Source organism: Phaethon aethereus (genome assembly GCF_964289735.1).
Source record: "Phaethon aethereus genome assembly, chromosome: W".
Classification (NCBI taxonomy): Eukaryota; Metazoa; Chordata; class Aves; order Phaethontiformes; family Phaethontidae; genus Phaethon; species Phaethon aethereus.
This window is the reverse complement of record NC_138581.1, coordinates 3,960,477-3,986,958: the sequence shown is the minus strand read 5'-3', so window position 1 is coordinate 3,986,958 and position 26,482 is coordinate 3,960,477. Positions and strand designations below refer to the sequence as shown.

The 26,482-nt window shown below is 40.4% G+C and overlaps 1 protein-coding gene across 2 annotated transcripts in view; it reads right to left on the bottom strand.

Moving 5' to 3' along the window:
• Positions 1-26,482, bottom strand: part of LOC309415175 (dymeclin) — a gene marked incomplete at its 3' end in the record, with an annotated part of 207,387 nt that overhangs the window by 64,899 nt on the left and 116,006 nt on the right. Inside the window, exon 13 of one of the 2 annotated variants that reach the window (XM_082012615.1) lies at positions 24,511-24,675. The exons of the other annotated variant lie outside the window; for it this stretch is intronic. Coding sequence (XP_081868741.1) covers positions 24,511-24,675 — 165 coding nt within the window. The remainder of the gene's footprint in view (positions 1-24,510; positions 24,676-26,482) is intronic. 2 annotated transcript variants of the gene reach the window in all.

Sequence of the window (26,482 nt, the reverse complement as noted above, 5' to 3'; positions counted from 1 at the left end):
TCAAAAGCCAACTCAATAAATTCCACCATTTCCCAACACCTCTTCAGTTAGGTATTTCTTAGAACAGATTAACAGCTTTCTTTTAAGGACAACCTTCACCACACTCAAGGCATCTAATTAATCCATGTGAGAGCCCTTGAGTAGGCTGTACCATCTTCAAGGTTCAGCAGAGCCTGCCATCACAAGGAACAGTCTTGAGGCGGCACAGCCGAAACCTGGGTGGGTCCCGCGGCTGCCTGACTCCCAGTCCCACCAGAACACTATCACTGAGGTGGTGATAACTGCAACTGGACTGACAGGGCAAGAACCTCAGATGTGATTACAAGACCTCCGTGGTGGTTACAAGGGTTATCAGGATAACGTCATATATTTGACGTCATGAAAACTGGAATCTTATTTTTTCCTTCGTGCTATCCAACAGAACCTCAACAAGACATGTCATTCCAGGGACCAAATGCCAACATCCCACTAATTCACAGCTATTAGTTAAAACCACTAGAACATTCCCTGTTGAAAAGGGAAGAAATAACAGAGAAATAAGATATATTAGTAGGCTTTACACCTTTCCCCCCTCCCATAATCTGCTATTGTGTTCACAGACTGAAATTTTTGTTCAAATCAAAATTTGGATGCGCAAACTGGTCCTTGGTCTGAAACAGCAGCACTACTTTTTGAATCACTGGTATTTTTGAAGGCTTAGATTTCAGAGATACTGTCATCAGCACCATCTAGTGCTGTAGAGACAGAATAATCGGTTAAAACCAACCTGGAGATGCTTATGGTGAGCGGTACAGCAAGGAGAGGTTAAATCCGGTGTCTGCTATCAGCAGATCGAGATAATTTCACAAAGGGGAAGAATTTGTAATAAAAGTATTTCCAGCAAGTGGATTCTTCTCCATAATACATACAGCATTTTGGCTATAAAGGAAATTTAAGTATAAACAAAGAAGTGGGATCAGGCTTTTCAAAAGTGCATATATTCAATACATGTGAAGAGGAAAATGCACATACACTGGTCTTCTGCGTGGAATTGGAAGAGCGAAAGGCAATTTTATTTTCTCTGGCAGAAATGTAGAGAACTGGGGAAAAAAAGGAGAAAGGAAAAGGACGGAATACTATTTCTTTATATCCTATTTTTGCTTCCTTAAATATTTTCCTTTTTTTTTTTTTTAATTAAATATAACGTAACTAAACTAGAGTGCTTGTTTATGGCAAAAACAAACTCTTGGTGGCTGACTTCTATTTCCAAAGCAGCAGTGAGGGGGTCAGCTCTATTATCCGTTGTCTTTGGCACCGGGGCTTCCCCTTGCAAAGTTTTGCTTTCCTACCACAGCTCATCACCTTCGCACCTGTGCTGAGACACTTCTTCGTGGGACCACTGCCCAGAACACCAATATTCAGGTTAAAAAAACTCCACACAATTCTCTTCTTCATAAATTGCTTATCCTTCTCAAAGAACCATCCCTTGGAGGAGCATGAGGGCAGGGACACGTAGGCAGGAATTTTTCATACTAAGAATAAAAACACACAGAACTGCACGCAGAGCAAGCTAAAAGAACTCCACAGAAACACTACAACTAAACAGCAAAAATTAAGGCCAGATATTGTGATTGACTGATGAATTTGGAGCTCCAAAAGCATTAGCGTTGCCTCCCCAAATGGTGTAAAACCACCAAGCAATTCACTTCTTATGCTCCTATCTCTACCTCTGAAACCCACCTTGATAAATATCAATTTCATTAAGTATGAGAACAGATTTAGTTACAATTCTCAAAAGGCATTTGCATGAAACTTAGCTCATAAATATCTTTCATCATTGACAGGCGTTGCCTTCGAAAGGAGACGCTTGATTTTGCGGCAGTCACCTCTTCAGTGTCTGTAAGGTTTTGGGCTTTATTTTTATTTTTAAGTCATGCATAATGCAATTCTAAAAGGGCAGTAACGTTTTAGAACAAAATTGTTCCTCTCCCCACAACAAAGTACAAGAGACAAGTGCCAATTTATGCAGAGGTGGAAATTTAAGACCATCTCCCAAATTTCCCTCACATGTCTTAGTCACACTTCTATTTTTGCCCCACTAAAAATCAAGCTGAGATCAAATTGAAAAATATATATACTAAGTGGTCACAGAGGGCAACCTGCACAGGTTGACAAGAATATGGATTTTTCTACCAGAATACTTTTCCTTTTTCTTCCATTCTTCTCCATCGACTGTCAGACAGGCTATGGAGCTCAACAGCCCTTTCATCTCACTCATTATGGACATTTTAGAATAGTAACAAATTATGTTCAGAACAAAGAAAACGTCTTGGTACCTCAACCCATCTCTCACTCACGGAAGTACTTCTGGACCAATGTTTAGCAAGCAAAATAATGGGTTGGAATAATAGCAAGATGAAACAACAGCTGATCTCTATTACAGATCATCACATCACACCAGGGATGAGCTCAAGCAACGAGGAAGACTCAAGGCTGAACAACAACCTCAAGGTCTTGTGTTTCTGATTTTTAGGAATTACGAAAGCATTGGTTTCTTAACTCCCTCTACACAGATTAAGTTTTTAATTCAACACATGGCTGAACTTCGATCAATAAAGAAACGATTACAGACTAAACAGTAATGGTTGCCTAAATGCAAGTGATCTGATTATGTGTTATTTGCACGCACAATAAAATTCAAACCAGTAATATATGAACTTAATGCTTTCAAAAACCAATCCTACAAAACCTGTGGATCAAAAAAAAAAAAAAGCAAGCCAGTAATGGGAATTCAGTTAACAACTTTCTTCTTGGTCCACCAAAAAATCACAAGCCAACACCCATGAAAAGTGAGTTGCAAGTCCTGCAGAAAGTCTGATTTACAGCAGATTGAATCAGTTTATAAAGTATACTTCTCATATACAAAAAATGAATGGATAAAATGGCACTGTTATAACCAAAAAATTAGAATAAAATATAAGGGAATTAAAATTAGAAGTTGAAAGTAAATCCACAATTAGAATTTGCCAAAAACTGAAGCTTTCTGAAAGCTTTGGACAATGAGAAGGAAAGGTACCCGTGTACTTTATTTTAAGAAAGTAAATAGGATGACCCCAGATAATGACATACCAGTTAATCCTGAGCGTAACCACGGAACAGCTACTGCGAGACTCAGAGGAGGATATCGCTGGCATAAAACCCCCAGACCTTTTCAAGCACTCAATCGTGTTTTTCAATGAGACTAGAAATAAAATAAAGCATGACAGTCCCCCTGTTGTAACAGGCTCCTGCATGTCACTTATATGACTTTGTTGCACATGGGATTTTTCAGTAAGAAACTCGAATGCTAAAGAGCAACATGGCACACGTAATACGAACGGAAAATCAGACATCTGACCAGTTTGAAAAATCTTCAGATTTGAATCTTGAAATAAGTTTTCTTAATAGGGCCAAACAGAAACATCTTCTTGGCCCTCCTAAATGCCGATAGCTATTTAACACTTGCTAAAGCTACCTAAATTCTTTCAGTGATATACAGATGGTATAAAAGATGATGCGTATCATTGATAGAACATCAACGATCAAGGAATATTATGATTAAACTTTGCAAATGGCACATTCACTACAGGGTTGTCAAATAAGGAGGAAAAAGGCATTTTTATTAAATTTTTCTTTACCTTTCAAGAAGCTGGACACAAAATAAACTTGCTGTGATGTAACACAGCCAAACTCAAAGGCATAAATTTAGCAGCAAAGAACCCAACCTGCTCCCTAAGTGTGAAGGATCTCATGCTGGGAGCTGCAACCGACAAACAGCTGCCCATAACGCAATAAAGCTGCTGAAACCTCTCCACGAAATGTTCAAGAAATTCAATATTTAATGGAGTTGAGAAAAGAGAAAGGGTGATTTGACCAAAATGCAAAAATATGCACATGGAGAAAAGTTTGTTAACAGAGGATACTTCAAGCTATCAGAAGAAAAAAACCCCACCAAAACAAGTTTTAGTAAAGCAAAAACTAAAGTACCACTTGCATGGGCACAGCTCTCTTACAGAGGTGGCAGAAACGAGGCATGAGGTGCAAGAAATTCCCATTTACACTGTCAGGGCTCCCCTGAGGGGAAGCCCGGTGCCTCTACTACACACTGGGAGCAGGAGGAGGTTGCACTTCGAACGCAAACTCAAAGCCGGTTCATCAGTGTTGCACCATCACCCTCGTGCTCCGGCAGTCCCCCTCCACTGGGTCCCAGAAGCTCTGCAAGCCACCAACAGTGGGCAGCAAAGCCGGACTGGGATTCCTCCTAAACCGCATCCAGGTTTTATACAAAAGACTAATGGGGAATCACAGAAAGCCTGCACCTCGGCTGAGCACGGACATGGGAATGAGAGACAGACAGACATGGTCCTGGGGTCAGCCCTCGGCTCCTGGAGTCTCCCCTGGCACAGGGGCACAGCGGGGCTCCCACGGGGAGGGCAGTTAACGGTTTGGGACAGCGACGGAAGTCTTTAAACCAAGACTGGATGATTTCCTGAAAGCTACGTTATAGTTCAACCATAGAAGTTTCAGCCCAGAAGGAATTCATTGCATCTTTGGTCTGTTTTATGTTAAGAGGTCCGACTATACGAGCAAAGTGGCCTCTGCTGGAGCTATATGCCTTTAGGTTATGGTCCGCACACTGCATCAAGGGAGATGCAAGGAACACTGCTGTATAACTTCCATACGTTGTCATTTCTTTTTTTTTTTTTCCATGCTACATAATCTGATGAAAGATGCAGACAACAAATCCTCTTGGGAGACAACTTAATTCACCGTATTTGTGGGTTTTGTTGCATTAGAAAAGAATCTGGCAACGGTAAAACTGGCAAAGGTATCTCCAGAATGAAATTCTGGCATTAGCATGCTGGCGTATCAGCACGTTACAGGCAAGAAGAGTAACGCGCCTGTCACTTGTGCCATCTTTTGTAATTAACAGGGGATTGGTTCAATAAAATATGCAATTTCATAAACCTTGAGGAAAATTTGAAGCGGTTTAGGTGTGTATTCAGACAGAGGGGAAGTGACACTTGCTTGGCATACGGACAGGAACATTTATGTCAGAGATTACTCCGTTGATGGCGCAGGGTCACAACATGCCAGAATTCCCACGGCTCAGAAACATCAGATCTCTACGTAAACCAAAACTAGGGAAGGTTTGAAAGACACACCGTGACAAAGGTGTGTTCCAGATGCAACATTTTAGACATTCTGGAAAGAAATAATCTGGTCTAAAAACAAAAAGAGGAAAAAAAAAAAAGCTACAACTTTGGGTGAGGAAGAAGTGAACAACCTTTGAAACTGAAAAACCAAGAGTCAGAGTCAAACAGCAGATTAGCAGAAGAAGGTCAGATGGAGAAATATGACCAAGAAAAGGAATATGGAATGAACTTCTCCCAATCTAAATCACTAGTGAGCTTCTCAAGGAGAAAAATTGTCAATTATCTGAATCTTTAAAAATATTCTATATGCACTGAGTACAGAATTACTTGAGGGCTAAAGCGCTGCTCAGCATAATTCATTTGAAACTTGGAAATTCAAACATTCTTAATCTTTTCTCCTCGCTCCCCTAGTTCAGAAGTATACTGCAAATAAACTGAACAGCACACAAATACAAAACACTATCTGGTGATGGAAAAACACAGTTGTGCGGATCAAAAACTTGATGATGCATGTTCTCAAACAATTCAGCAACACTCCGTGCTGTTCCTTCTCTCTGCTCTCATATACATGCCAAATGTACTATTGTTCTCAATTTTAAAGAATTAAATATAAGCCCTAAACACCAAAACCATGTTATACAAATACTCCTTCAACAATAGGATTTTACAATGCCCGTGTGAACACCACAAACACATTAGGAAAAAAAACCATCCTTTATACAGGAAGCTCTAAAAATATCTTCCTTTTGAAACCTGACGTCGGAAAGTTAAAACCATACCTTAATTCCTGTACATGTAAGGAACGCCGCTTGGTTTTGACCTATATGTAACGGATTACAGCAAAAAAAGAGTGCTATGGCACAAGAACTCTACACATATACTGGATAAGATGCCTGCACAGACACGGCCAAGCAGAGGACCTGAATCGCTCATCTGCTCGAAAAACGGTTCATGTATGGTCATACGAGAGGTCACACCAAAACAAACGCACCGTGCCGTTTCATACGAAATATAATCAATGCGTTGTCCTATAGTCCCGTATGGGGGGACTGGTTGCCAGCAAGTGCAGCAGGGGCAGTCGAGCAGCCTTTCTGTGGCCGACGGAGAAGTGCTCTGTAAGCACGTAAGGAACCAGGCCCCGGGAGAAATCCATTTAACATGAGTAAGTGCAGAAAAATCACTAAGTACCCAAATGCCCATGTCTACTGAAGAGCCCTTGAGGCATTCCACATGTGAATTATCCAAGCTGTAACGGCACAGAAATAGAAATAATGCAAGAGAATAGCCATGGAGGACTCCAAGGGCTATGCAGGGCAGTTGACTCCATGGAGGGACGCTGCTCTTACTGGAGCCCAACTCTAACGCCTGGGAGACATTTGGAATCCAGGAAAGAGAAGCTAAGCAATTAAGATATCAAATTGCTAAGCAGAAAATAAGAATGTACTTGATAGCTATCTAATCTTGTAAAGAGAAGTGTGACATGAACTTTTGCTGAGTAAAGCTTTGCTATATTCAATATTAGGTTCACCTGGCTTGTGGAGATGATGTGAAACCAAGACTCAGGGTGCGCAATCTCCGCAAAGGTCACGTATGCAAATGAAACGGTTTGTATGGGCGCTACCAACGGACTTATCCATCAGCGTGTTTAAAGGATCAGGGAATGAAAAGGGCTTTTCCCAGGTAGCAAAAGGTCCACGTGAGGCTGCTATTGCCACATTCTGACACCGCTGGTTGGTGATCAGGCTTTTTTTGACTTTTCTCGTCTAGCGCCTTCTCAAAAATCTAAGAGCATCCCCTTGAAAACTGGCTGTGCGCCTCTGCCGCCTGCTGTGTCAGGGCAAATCCCAAAGCACCGCAAATGATTTTAATGCAACCTGGGTAAACAAATTATTTGTATCCCATCTTCCTGTTAAACAGCAAGCATTAGAGACCATTCTTTTAATTCTAAAGTCCTAAACTTGGTCATAATAAATGAAGTACTTCAAGATACCTTTAGTTCACTACAAAAGCTTCTCATTAATTTTAAAGAGTATCCTTTTATCTGCCACTGCTTACACATGAACAGAGATCTATAATTCATGTGCCATAAAGACATTGCAAATTCTGTCTCCTAAAGAAAATTTCTTATTAATAAGTAGAAGAACATTCAGTCGCCATACACTTGTGGCAACAGTCTATAAGCAAATTCAGAAGCAACTTAGAACAATTAATGGAGGATTTTCATAACAAACAGGATTTCCTGCTAAAATGGAATCAAAAAGACAAAGAGACTAGAAAAAACAAGGAAGCAAGGAATTTGATGTGGTGAGACAAAAGTAAATATTTACAAAAGTAAGCCGAGAGTTTAATTTGCGGAGAGCGGGAAATGTATTTTTCAACCGAAGGCATAAATTGTTAGGCAGCTCATGGCCACCTTCCAACGACTGTTGGGAAACCGATGCTCCTATCGCTAGAGGAGTAAAAGGAACAGAAAGCAGCAAATTCCTTCCCCCGTATCTTGGTACAGATAATCTCATTCTCCTCTTGTCTGGCATGCCAAATACCGTCCTTGTAATTCCACTTAAAGGACAGAGTCAGGCAAAGAGGAGGAGCACTACCTAGAAACATCATCTTCCTAACTCCACGTCACATTAAGGTATAAACTCAATAACCAGACTGCGCTCCACTACAGATGTAACCCCCCCGCGAATCTGCGGTATTTTTCACTGAGAGAGTGGCAAGAGGCAAACTAAATTCAGGAAGGCTTAAAGCTTTGGCGGGAAATGTATGCTGTCCAGGATAAACAGAAAACACATTTGTAAAGCTCAGACTAATTACAAGGTTTATTTTGAGCTAAATATTCCTGAATCTGCTTTAGGTGTCTCAAAGCATGAATGTAATTCCTTCCAATGCTCCCTGTGTTTGTCCTGTTAATATTTTATAAGAATATTGAATGGGCAATAGGGTCCACAATATTTCTATTTCATCCACTTGCTCTTAATTCAATAGGCTAAGTGTTTCATAGCTGCTGAGAGAAGACATTTGTCTTGAATTAGGACAAAACTCTGTGGGTGAGAATCAGAGGAAATTGCTGAAGAAAGCAGCCTGAGCAAAACTCCCACCCGAAAATCCTAAGACAGACTCTGAACAATGAAACAACAAGAAGAAAATTAAAAAGACATCAACGCCATGCAACCTAAGGTCCAAATCCTTATCCTTTGAGCAGCTTTTATTTGGCATGGCTTTGCTCAAATGCACTGGGTGTGTGTGTACGTATGTATTTATATGTATTTGGGTCCTTGCTACACGTACAAAGAAAATTGCTGTGCCTCTCTACTCACTCTCCCAAGGAAAGAATCTGGATCCACATTAGGAGTTAACAGACTCATGCCATACGCAGATGATCACAGGGTATGTGCGTTGCTAACAGCCCTCTTTAGGCTAAGACTTAAGCAAAAGACTAATCTTGAACTGTGCTTCTGTCACCGAGAGTCCTCACCGCTGGCACTGCACATCACCCGCACCCCGTCCTTACAGCAGCCCCGCGCGGTGCGGGCTCGGCTTTCCCGTGCCCTGACATGGTTAAAATGAATCGTTCATTGCATTCTCCGTTGAATCCTGGAAATAGTATCACGGCTTTGTCCTAACTTCATGAAACTGAGTTTCAGTATTGAAGCAGTAGAACAAGAAACAAGCTGCCAGGAGGACACGTTATCGTGCTGTAGGCAGATAATACTGGTTTTTCTCTTTGGTTTTGTGTTAAGCCTTCATTTCCTTTCTCCCCCCTTTCTTCTTCTTCAAAGCCCTGTCTAAAAGGTCTCTTTGCCATCCTTGCTCCACAGGAATAAGTTTTATTGTTTTTCTCATCCATTGACCTTCTCTTCGGTCAGGTGTCCCTCCCGATCACGTCCTCCTGCCTCCATGGTGGTCCCAGCAGTATGCCACTAATGGTCATGGAAAGCATCTACATGCCTCTCCCTAATCACTATGGTTAGTTTAATTACCCTATCGACATAAAACCTCTCAAATTTTGAATTGGAAGCATTTTTTTTGAGGAAATAAAGAAAATCAATTGTACCTATCAGGACTCTACACAGAAATGAGCAAAAATTCAAACCAGACATAAGTCTCACCACTAAGATGTGCTCCCAAACAACCTTTGATGCAAAAAGTGTCTCTTGCATAACAATGAGGTTATTTCTAGGCTTCTAAAACCCCATAAGGAAAGAAAATTTGAAAGATCAGGCATTTGTATCTGTAGATAACTTCCATAACTGTTCATAATATTTTTTCAAATCCAAATCCATAATTATTTTGTATTTTCTTTGTGAAGAAGAACCACTGAGAAACTGTTATGAGTACCATGGGATCTAAAAATATCACTAATTAAGGAAATTAATATTTTTTTGTCTTCCAGACAGAGTTTAGATGGTATGTGTTCAGTGTGCCCTGAGGCCACACAGGGACTAAAAATGATGTAAAAAAACCCCAAAGCAGTGAATAATAACTACGTTCAGAACAAAAAACAATACATAATCACTTAATTAAATATTCTGGTTTTGTTTTTGAAACAAAGATGCTGAATTAGATCTTCACAGACAACCGTAATCTATTATTTCCTAAACTTCAAGCAAAATTTCAATGTTGATCAAGGCAAATTTTTTTAATGCAATTAAGTGCGTAAAACATAATATATCGACTTAGGTGTATTACAACCTTCTTCAGCAGAGTACCTCCACGCAGAGTACCTCCACCCATTTTGTTTAGTGATTTTTGGCTCTAAAAATCTAGTTTTAACGGTATTTCCAGGCATGAAAAAAAGAAATAGTTTGAGCTGCCTACTGAAAAGCTAATGTCAGAGCAGCCGTTTGTTCATTCCTCTACAATTTCACCAGGCAGTTATTCAGAAGGATGTTCCTTCTCGATACACAAACTGCAAGTCCCCAGGCGCGTCTATTCAAACCAGCAAATACAGAATTTCTAGGCAATTTTCAGATTTTACTTACGCATTCCTTTCTGAATAAATCATGTTGGATATGAAATACATTGAAAGGAACAGAGAATAGAACTTTCTGTTAAAAGTGTTTATAATGAACTCAAAATTCACGCTACAAGATTTAGTGTAACTTAAATGTATGCACATACGTACAGATACACACAACTTCCTCCAAGAGAGATATTTGTTGGAAATATTACTTCTGTCTGAAAATAACACTGATATGCAGGTATACATACTTTGCTTAAAAATTTTCACGTGAAGTTACTACTACTTGGAAAAAAAAAAAAAAAGAAAAAAGCAGGATAATGTCAAATATATTAAATACTTTTCAACACCAAGACCAAGATTAATCTCTATTACTAAACAGTTCCTGTCACAGCATAACAACACTGTACTTTAAAAATAAATATCACAAGTAAAAATTGTCTACTTCCTTCATTGTTATGTCAACATCAATCCCTTTTGTTGAATTTCTGTGCATTTCTGTACCTAGATATAAACCTGCAAAATGTAGCCAGTCATAAATAAACCTCTTTCCAAAGGAAAATTCATGTCAAAATAGATAGAAAATAAAAACCAGTTTTTTTCATCCTGAAAAGTATCTGCGTCATCGAAAGAAAACGCGTTCATCAAGAACACTGAATTTTTTTTAAGTGATGTTAATACCCAGTCAGAATCCACCAGCAGCGGATGCTGAACAAAACAAGGGATTAACGAAGTTCAATTCACTACTGAATTCAATTCAGAATTCAATGAAGAGTTCAATTCGCTACGGAAAAAGCTACAATTAACGATCCACACGGAGGTTAATTTGGCTTTAGGAAGCCCCAGCCTGCCTTGCCCAGCTCAGTACCAGTGCTGCACCAACGTCCTGGGAAGCCAGCCCATGGCATTTTCTTAATTCCTGTTGTTCTACTTTTTTCTTTATTTCTTGATCTCTTTCTTCTTAGTAGCTAGAGCCCCTCAACTGCACCCATGCCCATTCCTACGTATGTGTTAGAAATAACTACAGGGCTTTCCACCTGCTTCGTTCTCCGTGCATCTTTACTATGAACAGCAAAGCTGACCTTCCTAACACCGCACCCTAAATTTGGAGAGTTCAGCGATTTTCTCCCCCTTGTTCTACAGCTCTTAAAGAAAAACCACCTGTGCAAATATAGAGCAAGAACCAGTATCGGTTACAAATGCAACGCCCGAGTACGGCATACATGTATCAAGAACATAACGTGGTCTTCAGCATCTATAGAACATAATTTTAGAAATGTATTAGAGACTGTTTGAAATGCTCTAAACTACTCATCATTGCAGGAAGATGACAGTTTTGGAACAGATCATCTGGAAGCCTTTAAGGAAAGAAAAATGTTTGGAGTACTGAATTCACCCAGCTTTTGTCTCCATCACCAGTACTGCTCTCAGAAAGGAGAAATGCGTGCGATCAAAATGACCACGGCTCACAGCAGGAAAAGGCTTGTCAGCATCCTGAAGGAGCTCCGTCTTTGATGGTCCCTTCATCTTTTATAAAAATACTTCCCATATTTAGCAAAAAAAGCACGTCTTACCCATATTTCACAATCCAACCTTCAGAGAGTGAAAATGTAATCATGTTTTTTCACTGTAGTCTGCTTGTCAGGGTTTTTAATTTTCTTCTTCAGTTAAGAAAGGTGTTACAGACATTACTGGGAAGATTCAGAAACGTTACATGGGCACAAAGATCCCTTATGCAAGAGAAACCAGATTTTATTTTAGGTAACGCTCCGAAGTTATTGTTTGTTACTTTTTCACTAGGAAAAAGGTCATTATTTCCCCCCCACACACTGTCATCCGAAATTACCTTATTCACTACCGAACTTGTCATTCTAGAGAGAGGTTATTTTATTGCCTTCAAACACACTCAAGTCTCAGGATTGGTGGGAAAACTGATACAGATTTGATTTAAGGATTCATTTCAGCATACTTGCAGTTGTGCAATATTTTTCCATCTTAAAAACCAACATGATATATTATTTTTTTTAAGTCCCAGTCCCTCAAGTTGCACAATAATTAGATTTACATTGTCTTCAATTTATTTGGAAATTAACCTCATTCCCACAGAGAAAAGAGGTTGTGCTTTTGCGCTTTACCTCCCACTCAGTTTTATACATCTTATTCCCCTGTGTAATTCTCTCTGCCTCTATCAATTCAAAAATCCTCCCAAATTCTAAAAAAATGCCCTTCCCAAAATGTACTTTTGAAAAGACAAAATTCTGTGTTATGTTCCAGGTCGTTCTGTGTTTTTCCCACAGCAAAGAAAACACTTCCAAGAACAGAATTAGCACGATGATCATAGAACCACAGAATCATTAAGGTTGGAAAAGACCTTTAAGATCATCAAGTCCAACCATCAACCCAACACCACCATGCCCACTAAACCATGTCCCCAAGTGCCATGTCCACACATTTTTTGAACACTTCCAGTGATGGTGACTCCACCACCTCCCTGGGCAGCCTGTTCCAGTGCTTGACCACTCTCTCCATAAAGGAATTTTTCCTAATAATGATAAAGCAAACACTATCAGTTTTCTATTTGATACAATACAGAAAGCAAGTACAACCCTCATGGGTCGGGATGTTAATTCCCCTCCACCTTGGGTTGGAGTTGGAACCAAACACAAACATATTACAATGGGATATAAAGACAGATATTCGGAAGAGACACAACTTGGCTTTCTAGGCACATACAAATACCCTTCTGAATTTAAATTTGCCCAGGTGACAACCAAAGGTGTGCAAAAATAAGTTTTCACAACCCTGCTGGTGTAATCTGGATTAATCTGAGGCCAAAAGTACTCCAGATACTAAAGCAATTTGTAAATATACAAGTAGTATAATGGCGCTCAGAAGAAAAATCAAGATAATCATAGTATTTTCAAATTGAGCCACGTTGTGACAAGCTGATGAAGTAGAGGCTCAATAAGCGGACAGTGAGATGGACAGAAAACTGGCTGAATGGACGGGCTCAGAGAGCTACGGTCAGCAGCACAAAGTCCAGCTGGAGGCCAGTCAGGAGTGGTGTACCCCACGTGTTGATTCTGGGGCCAACGCTCTTTAACATCTTCATTAATGACCCGGCTGGTGGGGCAGAGTACAGCCTCAGCAGGTCTGCAGGTTGATACAGAACTGGGAAGAGCGGTTGATGCACCAGATGGATGCACTGCTACTGAGCAGGACCTGGACAGGCTGGAGAAACAGGCCAGCAGAAACCTCATGAAGATCAACAAAGGGAAATATCAGATCCTGCACGTTGAGGGCCGACCAACAGGACTTAGGAGTCCTGGTGGACACCAGGTTGAACGTATGCCAGCAATGCACCCTCACGGCAAAGAAAGCCAACAGCACCACGGGGGCGTTGGGCAGAGCGTTGCCAACTCGTCGAGGGAGGTGAACCTTCCTCTCTGCTTGGCACTGGGGAAGCCTTATCTGGAGCGCTGGGCTCCCCAGATACACGCACATACTGGGGCGAGTCCAGCAAAGAGCCACAAAGGTGGTTAAGTGACTGAAGCGTCTGACATGCAAAGATAGGCTAAGAGACCTCGGACTGATTAGCTTTGAGAAGTCTCGAGGGGACTTATATCGTACCAATATCTGAGAGGAGGGTGTAACGATGATGAAGCCAGACTCAGTGGTGGCCAGAGAAAGGACAAGAGGAAATGGGCACAAATTGAAATACAGGAAATTGCATTTAAACATCAGGAAAAAGAAAAAGTTACCCAGAGAGTTTGTGGAGTCACCATCCTTAAGAGATATTAAAAATCAAGTGGACGCAGACTGGGCAACCGGCTGTACAATCTCCAGAGCTCCCTTCCCACCTCAGCCATTTGGTGACTCCCTGAAGTCACCATAAGCATGGCTAAACATTTATTAAAGCCAGAAAATAAAACAAAATGCAAGGAATACTGCCTGCTGGAAACTAACAGCAAATCAATGTAGAAACTTCATCAAAGCCACAACTGCACTACAAAGCACTGTGGGAAATACAGGAAATACATTTTAGGGTAAAATCCTGCAGTAGCAAGAGGATGGCTTGGTGATTAATGAGAAGAATGCAGCAACAGAAAGATCTGATTTGATTTTTAAATTCTGCTGGTTGAACACCACATTGAAAGCAAGCAATTGCATCTTCTCATGCTGTGGAGAAACATAAAATATGTATGTTGAATTCTCTTAAAACTATTCTGCAAAACTGAGGAGTGGTCACAGCAGAGTTGACCGTGGAACTCTAATTTAAGAAAGCACAACTCTTCGTAGGACTGTGCACTACCAAACACATACCAAGAGCTTTAGTGGTGTCTAACAGGCAGTGGGGGTAGAGGTCCGCCTTCAGTGGGATAGAGATTCTTCTGAGGCTCACTTCTCAGAGGAAGACCACTAAGCTGGACTGCACTTCAATCTGTGCAAGCTTACAAAATGCAAGAGTTGAATTTTCACCAACTGGAAGTCAAAAAAACCCGATTACACTGTTCCTGACACTAAAACTGTCCTGATGGGTCACTTCCCTTAGAGGTACCTTACTTTATCCTACGTACAAAATTGGATTTCCCTCATTTCACAAAAGTGTTCAGATAACTAATAAGGAACATAGATGAGATGTGATACTGCACATTATGCACCTAGAAGTATTTAAAGTAACCAAGTACGTGAGACAGGAACATCAGATGGAAACTTTAAAATCTTCTTTTGTTAGTGTACACGTATTGAACTAGTATTCAGCGAGGCTGACGCCCCAGAAAACTTTTCCAGCATTTAGAAGAAAAGCCAAACGCTAATCACTGTCCTGGAGGTTACACTGGGGCTGCAGGATTAGTCATCTTTGGAAACCAGTTGCGGTTGTTCTTATTTTCCTCTCCCACTGCTTTTTCTGATCTGTGGCTGGTGCAGTGGGAGCATTCTCATCACTGTTTTCTCACAAATTCAGCTTACAAACACGAAAGAACAAAAAACACTTAAGAATAGCTCACAGCTCACAACCCCTGCATCCTGCTGTAGAGTGGGGATCCAAAACCTCCTTACACAACTTAAATCAGAGGATTAAATAAAAAGCTGACTAATTCCTCCCCTCCACCCCCCTCTTTCTTCTTCCACCTCTGCATTTCTTGGTCAAATAGGCTGTGGTGAGGAATGGCGATACCAAAATGTGAGAAGAAATGACAGTTCTTGCAGTTTGATGTTCTCATTAGAAACTGGAAATGAAAAGAACAGACGAAATAGTTCTTACAGTGTTACTAATTCTGCAAAACTGGAATGTTTTGTGCCATTTAGATCAGTATGAACGGATCCGGATGCCAGCTTCCAAGCCTTCAGCAGCTACACCTTGGTTAAACAGGGCGGCAACGTTCCCTCTTCCATCCGGCCTGCTCCCTTGCTTCCCGTCCTGCCCAGGGGCTGTGCAGACGCCGTGTCCGTGTTCCCCCTGGGGCCTCCGCCTTCGCTGCAACGTGCTTACAACACATCACTGGTGGCACTTGCCTCTTTGCTGGAGAATCACTAATTTAAATCAAATGGCTGGACAGCTGAGAGACCACCCAGAACTACTCCAGAAGGAGAACCGTGAGGATGATGCTTCTAAACACTTATACTATTAATAAAATATTAAATAAAGGAGACTTAAAATTAAAAAAACCCAAACGAAAACAACAATCCTTTTCCACACTCATGCTACCTGGAGCTGCAATTAATTAGGAAAATGAAAACTCTCAGGTATTTTCATTAAGTAGTTCAACCCTGTGGCTCCTGTGCAGAACATTTCTGCAGCGCATATCAACATCTGCTTAGAGACAGTCTGGGCTTACCGGAAAAAAAAAAAAAAAAAAATCTGGATTTTACTATATAAGGCTTATTTCTTGCACTCACCACTTTTAAACTAACATACCGTTAAGTATCCTGAAGTCATCTGGTATGTGTAGAACAAGCAGGTGTGCTTGCACAATCAGCCCAAAATCAGGAGACTACTCAGCCACCCGTCTTATGCACAATATCCCACTAAGCAAATTACATTTCCAGTGAAAGCCACCTATAATGTTAAGAGTATGTTGTGAGGTTTTCTTTTGTTTTGTTTTTTGTTTTTTTCTTTCCCTCCCTTTTTATCTGCACTATTGATTATTGGGTTAATTGATTAAAAATCACTGCTGAACTAAGATTGTATATATTTTATATAGAGGGATATTTTGCCTCCAACTTTAAAAGCCAATGTCTTGTCTCCTACATTAACATCATCAATCTTGTCACTTCTGTTCTTCCAAGTCCTTTGCCAAAACTTCATTTATCACCATGGTTCACGTGCATGATTTGAATCCCTTAATCACCTGTACCTGTTGTCTCCAAGAGACATCTGCAAAGTTATTCGTTCCACCATTCTCCCGCTGTTCTTATGAATCACTTGTTATTCAAGGTTTGCAAAATTCCTTGAAATATTTTAGTACTTAAGGCACTACCCAGTTGCAGGTAGACACCCAGATCTCTCTCTAGACATCCACGTGTATGGCTTAAACATTCAGTTCTCAATTCATTGCAAGGTGTAGATACGCCTCCCTATTTAAAAGCAAAAAAAGTATACGTTCTGGTACTTAACTTCAGGCATTCTGGTTGGAACATCTTAATCACAGTTATCAATTGTGATAATTCTAGCTGCAGTCAGCATTTTCCACTAGTTTCATCCAAACATGATCAGTGCTGGAATCACAGCTACAGTCTGTCGATTTGCAACAAGGGCTCACGATGAAGAGGACTTCTGCATAAGCCAAAATGTAGCTTTGGTGAGAATCTGTGCTCTAATTTGACTAATTGGAAGATGTTTTGAATCAATAACATATGTTTTTTATTTTCTAAGTGGATAATTTTCTATATTTAGGCAATAATTACACATCTTACTAAGTTGCCTTCACTAGCCAAAGTTCATGCAATACTGTCTGGGAAACCAAACCAGGTAACCTAGGTGGACAAAACCAGGAATCCCCACACTGCCCTCCATGCTGCCAGTGACGATGACTTATCGAAGCTGCTGGAGAGGTGACGTTCGGCACCCGCGAGGTGATGTTCGGCACCCTAGGAAAGTCAGCAGATACTACAGAGGAACTGAAGCTCAGGAAGGTGTTTTGGTCTCAGCAGAAGATCGGCTTACGTGAGCATAAAACCCTTCTGCTTTCAGCTATAAGCGATTAAACTACGTTCGGTCTGACATTCATTTTATTAGCATTCTCCTGAACTCTTCAGGCAAGCTACAGAATATTTCTCTTTTTAGTCTCCAAACAATAGCTTATTTACATACTTATAAAAGAATAAGACACCCTCCTCAATCCTGATTAATTGCCAGACATTACGTACGAACGCCAAACCCCCGGACTCTGAACATACTGCTACAATGGAAATGTGTGAAAGTAATTTTGTTCCAATTTCATCTCATGGGAACGTGGGCTCATAAGCATTCAATTAAAAATAATTCCGTCTGATCGAGATGTGATTTAGTTTCACATGCTAATGTGGTGGAATGCATCTAGGTCATGTCTGTGATAAATTTTTACCAGGGTGGGAGGAATAAAGATTATTATATAGAGAGAACACAGCTCTTGCAATTTTTCCCATTCAATTTAATATTTTTGGGCATGAGAAATGTAGGGTTTTGGCAACTTGTGTTGCTTTGTACTGTTTGGATCAGATCACCTGGGGGATACTACCTGGGAAAATAATATTTGTAATGGGAAAATTCTAGATTAAAATGCAGCCTTTTAAATAAATCTGTTAGACAAACAAAACAACAAAATCCTGCATGGCAATCTGCCTGTAGCACTGATTTTTAATGCCAAAAGAAGCCACTTTGATCAGCTTGTCTGACACAAGCCATAGGAATTCCCTCAGCTACTTCCTCCTTCGAGTCCAATAGCTGTGGCTGGACTTGGACATATCTTTTAGGAAAAAATCCAACTTCATTTAAAAATTCCAATCTTGGGAAATCCAGAGCCCTTGCTAAACTATTCCAGTGAATCATCCACAATGTAAAAAAATATGAACCAGTCTCAACTGGGTTTGCTTCAATTTCCAACTACTGGAGCCCATTATATTTTTGCATACTAAAGGACCCTTTTATTACAGAATTTACCCACAATCTCCCAAATAATTTCAGAGTAAATTCATAAAACTGCCCTAGACTACTTCAAGTCCTTTCAAAGTCAATGCTACCTGGACCTCTTATCCCGAATGTGTGTGACCTACACGTATGAAATTCTTACCGGCTCTATGAAAATACGTCTTGCTTGCATCAGCTTAGGTGGTCTCTTTTTGATACCCACAATCTTTCCCCTTCATTGATCACTGCTTCCCTAAAAACTACTCTCGATACATTATTTAAATAGGGTAGGAGTTAACGAACCAGCCCATGAGGGTTTCCAACAGACGTGCACCCACACTTGATGAGCATCCAGTTAAACTGCATTTTGAGACCTACAAGCTAGGCCATTTTTCACCCACCGAATACCCACAGCATTGATTTTATATCTCACTGGTTTCTTGATCGATATGCTGTGCAGTACGAAGACAATTTGTGATAGAATTATTTATAAACAATTCCCCTCTGCCAAGTCACACGATGTTGAGTGTAAAGTGATCCTTCCATAATAAAAAACCCCAACCCTTCAATAAAATTATCAGCAGCTGACTAAAAATCACAATCAAAAAAGCAGTAAAACATTTAATTATATTAATTCAACAGATCTCTGGCCATTTTTTTTTTTAATTCTATTTTTTTCCCAAAGGAAAATAATTAAATGAGCTGGATTTCAGGGAAATGTTGTTCCACACCATCGCAGCGGCCAAAGAAAAAGCCTCATCTCCTGACCTGTGATCCCAGATCGGGAACCGAGTCCACACAAAACGTCTCGAGTGGAAGCTCAGCGAACAGTTTCCATAAAAACTCACAGGCTGCTCTATAGGAATTCCAGCATACTGGTATTATCAAGCCAGCCTGCATCCTCCAGGAAATATTAATGTAGCTTGATTGTATCTTTTTTCCTTTGCCCATTTTTGCTTATTCTTACTTCTCAAGTGAGTTACATTCTGTCAGCTGTTCCATGGTCTGCCTAGGACTGAAATTTAAAACACACGTACCATAACCATTGAAATCAACGATCATTACAGCAACCCACAGCACTGGGTTGCATTGAAAATAAAAAGTAAAACAATGAATATTAAACCCATTAGGAAATCTTTAGGTTAAACACCAGTAATGGCAGCAGCTGGAATTTGGCAGTGTACAGGTGACCATGTTAAGAGAAAAATTTTGTTAATTTTCACAAAAATGCACAATCTCCAACTCCGACATTAGGAGTTGCCCAGTAACAAGAAAAATTTCCCAACCAACCCATAATTATACGCTACGATAACGCACGATACTGTAATCCCTGACTGGGTACCAACTCTGTTCTCATTCTCTGTTCTGGCTTGGCAGGATGCTGAGCGGAGCACAAGGAATAGTTGCTTGTGGGAGCAGAACGCAAAAAAGAAAGGAAAAGGAAAAGCACCTACAGACTCATCTGTCAGATGCCAGTTTTAGAGGCAAGGTGCTGATCCTTACTAAAATGTCCTGCAGAAAAAAAGTTTTTATCAGTATCGTCAAAAAAAGAGTATCAAGTTAGTTTATTTTTAAAAAGTACTTAAATCTACTACAATCATTAGACCTTTTAACTGGAGAAATATGACTTTTTTTGGAAAAAAAACCCAACCAATTCCTAAATTATCTACCATTCCGAAATTAGTTTGCTTTAGTGATAAATGAAGTGAAGCTGTTTCTTGCTTGTGATGGGTCCAGATTCTGCCATTTTTGGTATTCTACTTCTAGTCCTATGACGTAAGTGGGGTTATTCATAAAACATGAAAAACGCAAGCCGTTATTCTCGACCAGTTTCATCTGCCTACACCAATTTACAACAACATTTTTGTTTTCACACACCACTTTGGACAGAAGCTTACCTGCACTGGCTTCACTCTGTTTGAGAGACTTGTTTGCAGAGGCAGCCGTGTTTACCCAAGGTGTGATACCAAACAGAGAGCTTCCCATTTAAATGATCATTGAAGTCGAAATAACATTGCTCATCTTGTTGATTGCTGTGTTTGTATGTTGTCCCACCTACTAGATGTTTGTAATGTAACTGTTATTATTTCTCAATAATGCTTTGATTCTCTTTACACAGGGACACAGCATCAGCTCTCATGGGTTAAGCTCCCAGTGAAGCAAGGATCGACATTTGGTGCTTCGTATTTAAAATATCACACAGAGCAAGTATCAGAAGTGATATACATTATTTTCAAAAGTTATAAATAACTAGGAGTGCTTTAACTGGAAACAGCAGAAAAATAGAAAAGGACCCGTTTTAAGGAGGCTGAAGGGGCTCTTGGTAAGAACACCCTGATCTTCTGTCACCCAGCTAGTACTCATGCAAGGCTGATGTACTGACTATTGTACTTGCACTACCTTAGGGTGAGATTTTTATATGAACTGCTTAAAAACTGAATGCAGACAACTGCTCAAGATGACCTATGTAATCAGGAAAAAAAAATTCACACCAGTCAAAACCCATTTGAAAGAATACTAATTGATGTACTTCTCCACATTGCATTAATCCACGCAAAAGCCATTTAAGATTCAATAACAAACGTATCTGCTTCATGTTTCTCCCCACTTTCCCTTCACAGACTAAAGCCAAAGAAAATACGTCAGTTGAAATGTTTTAGCTGTTTTCAAGGATGCTACTCTGACACCTCTCCTGCACGTACTGAAGGACGGGCCAGTAATCCATAGGGGGACAAAGGGCCGTCTATACGTTCCTGGGGTCCAGCCCCGACGCCCCAGCACAGCTCACGCTCCAAGGCAAAAAGGAGCTGGCAACTGGCTAAGGAGTGCAAGTTGGCTTTACGCAGTACTTCACCATCATGTTGCAGCAACAGAAACGTTTCTGGTAATTCACAGTATTTTTCAAAGCTAACCTCCAAGGCCCTGATCCCGCAAAGGCTGCACATTCTTAAATTAATGTAATTGTGTAATTCCATCGACTCTGATGGCATGGGAGGAGTATGGTTGCAAAGCTTATCCTCGACAGGCTTCAGCCAATGTGCCAGAACACTTCTGAAAGGGAGTATTAAAATCTTATTAGGTACATTTTGCTGCTTAAACAAACCTAGCGTTAAGTAATTAAAGATACGCAAAATGGGTACACTGTGTAAATTTGACATCATGTTTCTTTGTCTGTCTTTCTCTGGGCAAAAAAAACTTAATTCAAATGAATCCATATAATTTTTCCTTTTGCTCTACCGCTTCATGAACATGTTTACTCAATTTACAAGGCTCAGCAAAACCGTATTTCCTGCTTTCACACACACAATGTCAAGCTAGCTATGAAAATAAAACTGTCCTTAATTTGTTCAGCATCCCAAAACAAATCATTGCTTGTTAGCTGCCTTTTGCCAGTACATGCACTAAGCCAGTTTCATTTTCAAAAACAATTTTCCCGAGATTGACTGCAACCCAAAGAGGTTTAAAACAAAAAGGGAACACACACGAGCATTAAAACATCACGCGATGAACATGCAATTCAAAAGGAAACCATAATGGTAAGAGTGGGAGCACGTATTTCATATCACGAAGCACGGTTACTGCAATAATCAATAAATAGCACAGCCACAACAGAATTATCAGACACTAGCAGTGACAGATTACAATCCCGGGCTCAATATTTATGCTATGCTAATGCATTGCATAATAAAATAGGTATTGTGTCTCCTCTGTTTTTAAAATTTAGAAAAGCCACCAAAAGCACCGCTGGCACTAAATCCCAATTCAAGCTGCCTGGAGACCTGGTGCTGTGGGATAGCGGAATATACACTATTTTCCTTCCCCTCGCCCCCACTTTAACCGGGGGGAGCTGTTCAGTAAGCGTGGGATGTGATGCCTACGGATCTGACAGGTCCCCACCAGAATCTTACACAAATCCACGGTACCTTGAAAATGCGAACACCGTTATCAGCCACCAGCACAAACACGCTTCTCTAAGTGCTTTAACGGAGAAAAGTGGTTATTAACTACTACTAATTAGTCAGTGTCATCATTCCGAAGCTGCCTTCATCTTTTCTCCTTTGTTTTACTTTTATTCAGTCCCTCTCCCCACCTCCAAATTAAAGGTACAACTGTTCACGTACATATTCATGTTTGCACACAAAATGTTCCAAAATAGTAATAAAAACTCTAAATTCTGTGGGATGTCTAAAGACAGGCAACATCATCTAGGGGTATCAGGTCAGCGTTAGAGACCAGCCATTGCTCACAGCTAAGTTTTATATTCTTTACCAGGAGTAAGAGGCCTGGATGGGAGGGTTGCAATTTATAAATCGCCATAATTAATTATCCTCTGCCTCTAGTAATTTATGCGTTCCACCTCTTCTCTAAGCAGGATCTGTTCACCGGATAAAATACTGCAGTACTTAATACAGGATGGATGCACAGATTCACACAAACCCCACTTTTTTTGCCACCTCCACTTACGCCACTGTATTTTATGCTATTTAGACTTCTGCAGGCAAGTTTCCTGAGCACACCCATTTCTCATCGTATATTACCAGAACAACAACAGAGAATTAGCCACTAAAAACCACCACCTATATATTTTTCAAGCAGCAATTTCTATTTCAAATACTGTGTCCTCCTTCTAGCTCACGAAAGGATTGCCCGTAATGAAAACTTGAGATTTTTACGATCTCCCAGACCGATATATTCTAATATATCTCAACTGATGCGTAACTGCCACTTCAGAAAGTAATGCCAGTAAACTATTTCTCCATCAGTTTTAGTATGGGGACCAACTAGATGAACTTTTTGCCCTAAAAACTCCACAAGCTTGTCATATGAAAAGGTGCATACTGTTACCAGGGCTTATTTTCATCCATAAAGCCACCGGAACGATGCAACACCCACGGAGTAGCACTTAGTCTCCCAAAGATGATTTTGTCAACTTAATGTTGTAGCGTTGCCATCGTGAAGAGTTACCCAAATTTCACTGAAACAAGCTGGAATAATTAAGCCATTTCTTTTAAGTTTTCAGGATATCGCTCTTCGATGTAGAACATTGCATCTTAAACAAGGTTTTGGTGTGGACTGCCTTCACTATTATCACTCGTTTTTAAATAATGCCTTTGAAATCTTCAGGTTTTGCCTACTTTAATACCGTACCCCTGTTCCAAATTAATTTGGAGAACGCCCCTGGGACAGCTCGATTTTCATCTCCTGTTGAGATCCTTCAGTGTAACTCTCCATCATTATGTACTACTACTATAAAACCTCTTTTGTACAAAAAGAGCTATTTCAGCTTGCATGCCGTATTTTCTTCCCTTGACAATCAAGCTGGTTTTACTTATGGTTACTGTGTGGTCTATTGCTATTGTATGCTGGCTTAGCTGGGAAGCTGCATTTCCAGCCCGGATGCTTTCCACGTTCGGATCAATTCTGTCATGCAATTTTGCTCTTGTTTTCCTAAAGGGTCTAGCAGCTTGGTTAATATATTTAATTACCCGCAGCATCAACAGTGGAATAGTAAAACTTAGATTTTTACTTGGAGTAAACAGCTTAGAGAAAACATTTGGGTCTTGCAAGTAGAATTTATTTTTAAATTGCCGCCATTTTACAGTTTCTGTAGAGCATCTGAATTCTGCATCATGAACAAGGATTTGATGTTGTCATTTTGGGCTGATGGATTCTCACCATTCTTATTCTGTATAATCAACACTGACCAGGCGTATCAAAAAAAGGCAGATCTTTCTTAATTTATCATTGAGTGTCATGACAATTTACAGAACTTGAGGGAAAAGTTCTATCGTTCCCATTCTTGAAAAGCAATTTAGATAGGCAACGTTACTGAAAGAATGGGTGTGAAGAAAGTATCAGACGTATGTAAGACAACTTCTATCTCTGCACTAATTCCAAGCAAATTACATAACTGTATGGAAGCTTTGTGAATCACAGCTTACGTTCTTGTGTCAAAGCTTTGGAAAAGGATTAAAATACTTTAACAATTAAAAGCATTTAAAACTTCCAAAGGCCACACATTAATTTCAGAAGTTGTATTCTAAATAAACAAAAAAAAAAACCCCAAACAACAAAAAACCACAAAACCAAACCATTATTAGACTCCCATTTCTACCACACTTTTTAGGACCCACAGAAAGGGTGCCATAAAGACACAAACCGTCCCCTTAGACATGACCGTTATTCATCAGTTTATGGAAAACATGCACAGATCAGTCACAGAGCATGCAGCATGCAGTAAATGGAGAGCAGAGGTTAATAACCTGGAAGCATAGGATCTGAGAATGTGAGAACAAGTTAAAGACAAGAGTTCCTCTCCATTGTCACTGAGGGTCGAGAAGCAATGCTGCAGCGTAGAGCAGTGAGAGTGGGGGAAATACAGTTTGTCCAAGACATAGACATATCTCCGCAAGTGGCGGCAGGTATAACTGAAAGACAAGGGTAAAGGGAGAAAAAACAGAAGAGAGGTATTTTCCTTTAAGAAAGCTAATTCATGGTTTCACGTCCTTGGTTTTTGTGCCAAGAGTCAATGGGAGATGCCAAGTAAGCAATGGAGCAGTTTGACATAAAACAACAGTTTCAAAAGACAGACGGATCTGTTAGCCTGTTCTGCCACCACCGCAAAGGGAACTCGCCAACTCTCACACGTTAGAGATGAAAGAAATTGGGCTTCTCCCCCCCACCCCCTTTTTTTGGGTTGATAATGCATTAAGAAAAGTTTTTTGCCCCTCTCAATTTGCCCTGAAAATATAAACGCATGCGTCTGAACCTGGTTTACAAAGTTTATCATAAAAAAAAACCTCCAAGAGTATTCACAAGTTTAACTGCTTTTCATGGAAACCGACATCTCACTTTAAGGGAAAAAACTCACACAGAATTACTGATTGCTGGGAGCTGCTCTCGCAGCCTGGGATTCCAGTGGTAGAGTATTCCTGTAGTTAATTCTAGCTCCTCAAACGTGGTGCTTTGTCATAACTGAGTTACACGCTTAAGACCTAGTAAGCTTTTTCGTGAAAAACTACAAGCACTTCCATGCAGTAACTACAGAGAAATCAATAAAATATTTAGTATTCATCCTAAGCAACTCCAAATGCTCTTGAGTAAGAGCCATTGCCTATGCCTATTCACAGGATATCCTCCCACTCCTAATAGGAAGGAGAATAAACTAATTAGAGTAGTTCACCTGCAACGAACTGCATCAATGGTAAATTATGAAGCACATACACCCCATAACCGCAAACATCTATTATTACAGGTTTTGCATAGAAAATACAAACACTGCATAATGGTGTTCAATAGGCACGTGTGACAGCCCAGCCCACAGGGGAACTCTGCCCAGGGTACAGAGTGCGGCAAGTCCTCCAGAAAGTACCTTAAGCAGCCTAATACACTGTGAGATAAAGACAACAGCTCTTCCTAAGCATCAAGATGCTTCTACCAGACTGTTTGCCTTCCATCCTGCAGCCTGAAGCAACAAACATCCCAACTCCAGGCTGTAACCTCCTTACCAAATAAAACCCCCCACCATTTCATAGCTTCATCGGTTGAAACTTGGCCAACGGGTTATCTACCCCAACTGTCTGCATTTCACAGGTAGTATGTCTCTATAATCCCTCTGTTGGACATCGTCATGTGTGGATAAAACACTATTTCGGGAGACCAAATTATTCGTGTATGTCGGGCAAAGAACAGGACAGAAAAAAGTGCCACCCCCAGCTGACCCTTGGGTGTAATCAGTGGGGCTCCAGGCTTTAGGAAAACCAACATCTCCCATTGCTTTAGTTTAAATAGCATTCACTACTGGGTTCCAGTCAGTCACTTACCTTTGCTCTGGAAGTTGAGGAACACTCTGGGTCTTTTGGCACTTCATTTGCAGATAATACTAGTTTTCAGGAGAGGAAGCAGTTCCAAGGAGGCAATTTCTTAAGCCATCATGCCTTTTTTTTTTTTTTTTTTGACCACAGCATGTTTTGAGCAACACAGGCTATTCTCTTCACTCCACAGGCCAGGGATGGAGAAGATACAGAACGGTATTTACAGGATCCCATACCGAGGGGAACCCTCAACACATGAGCCTGCCCTTCCAGCTATACACAGAGGCCACAGAATTTTTTCCAAAACCAGATTAAAGAGCATCCTTTAGAATGTTGCTGCTTATACTTAGATGGTCAGGAGTCCACTACTCTCATTTAGTGTATTTTACCAGCCTTGACACTAGAAAAATTGTACCTTATT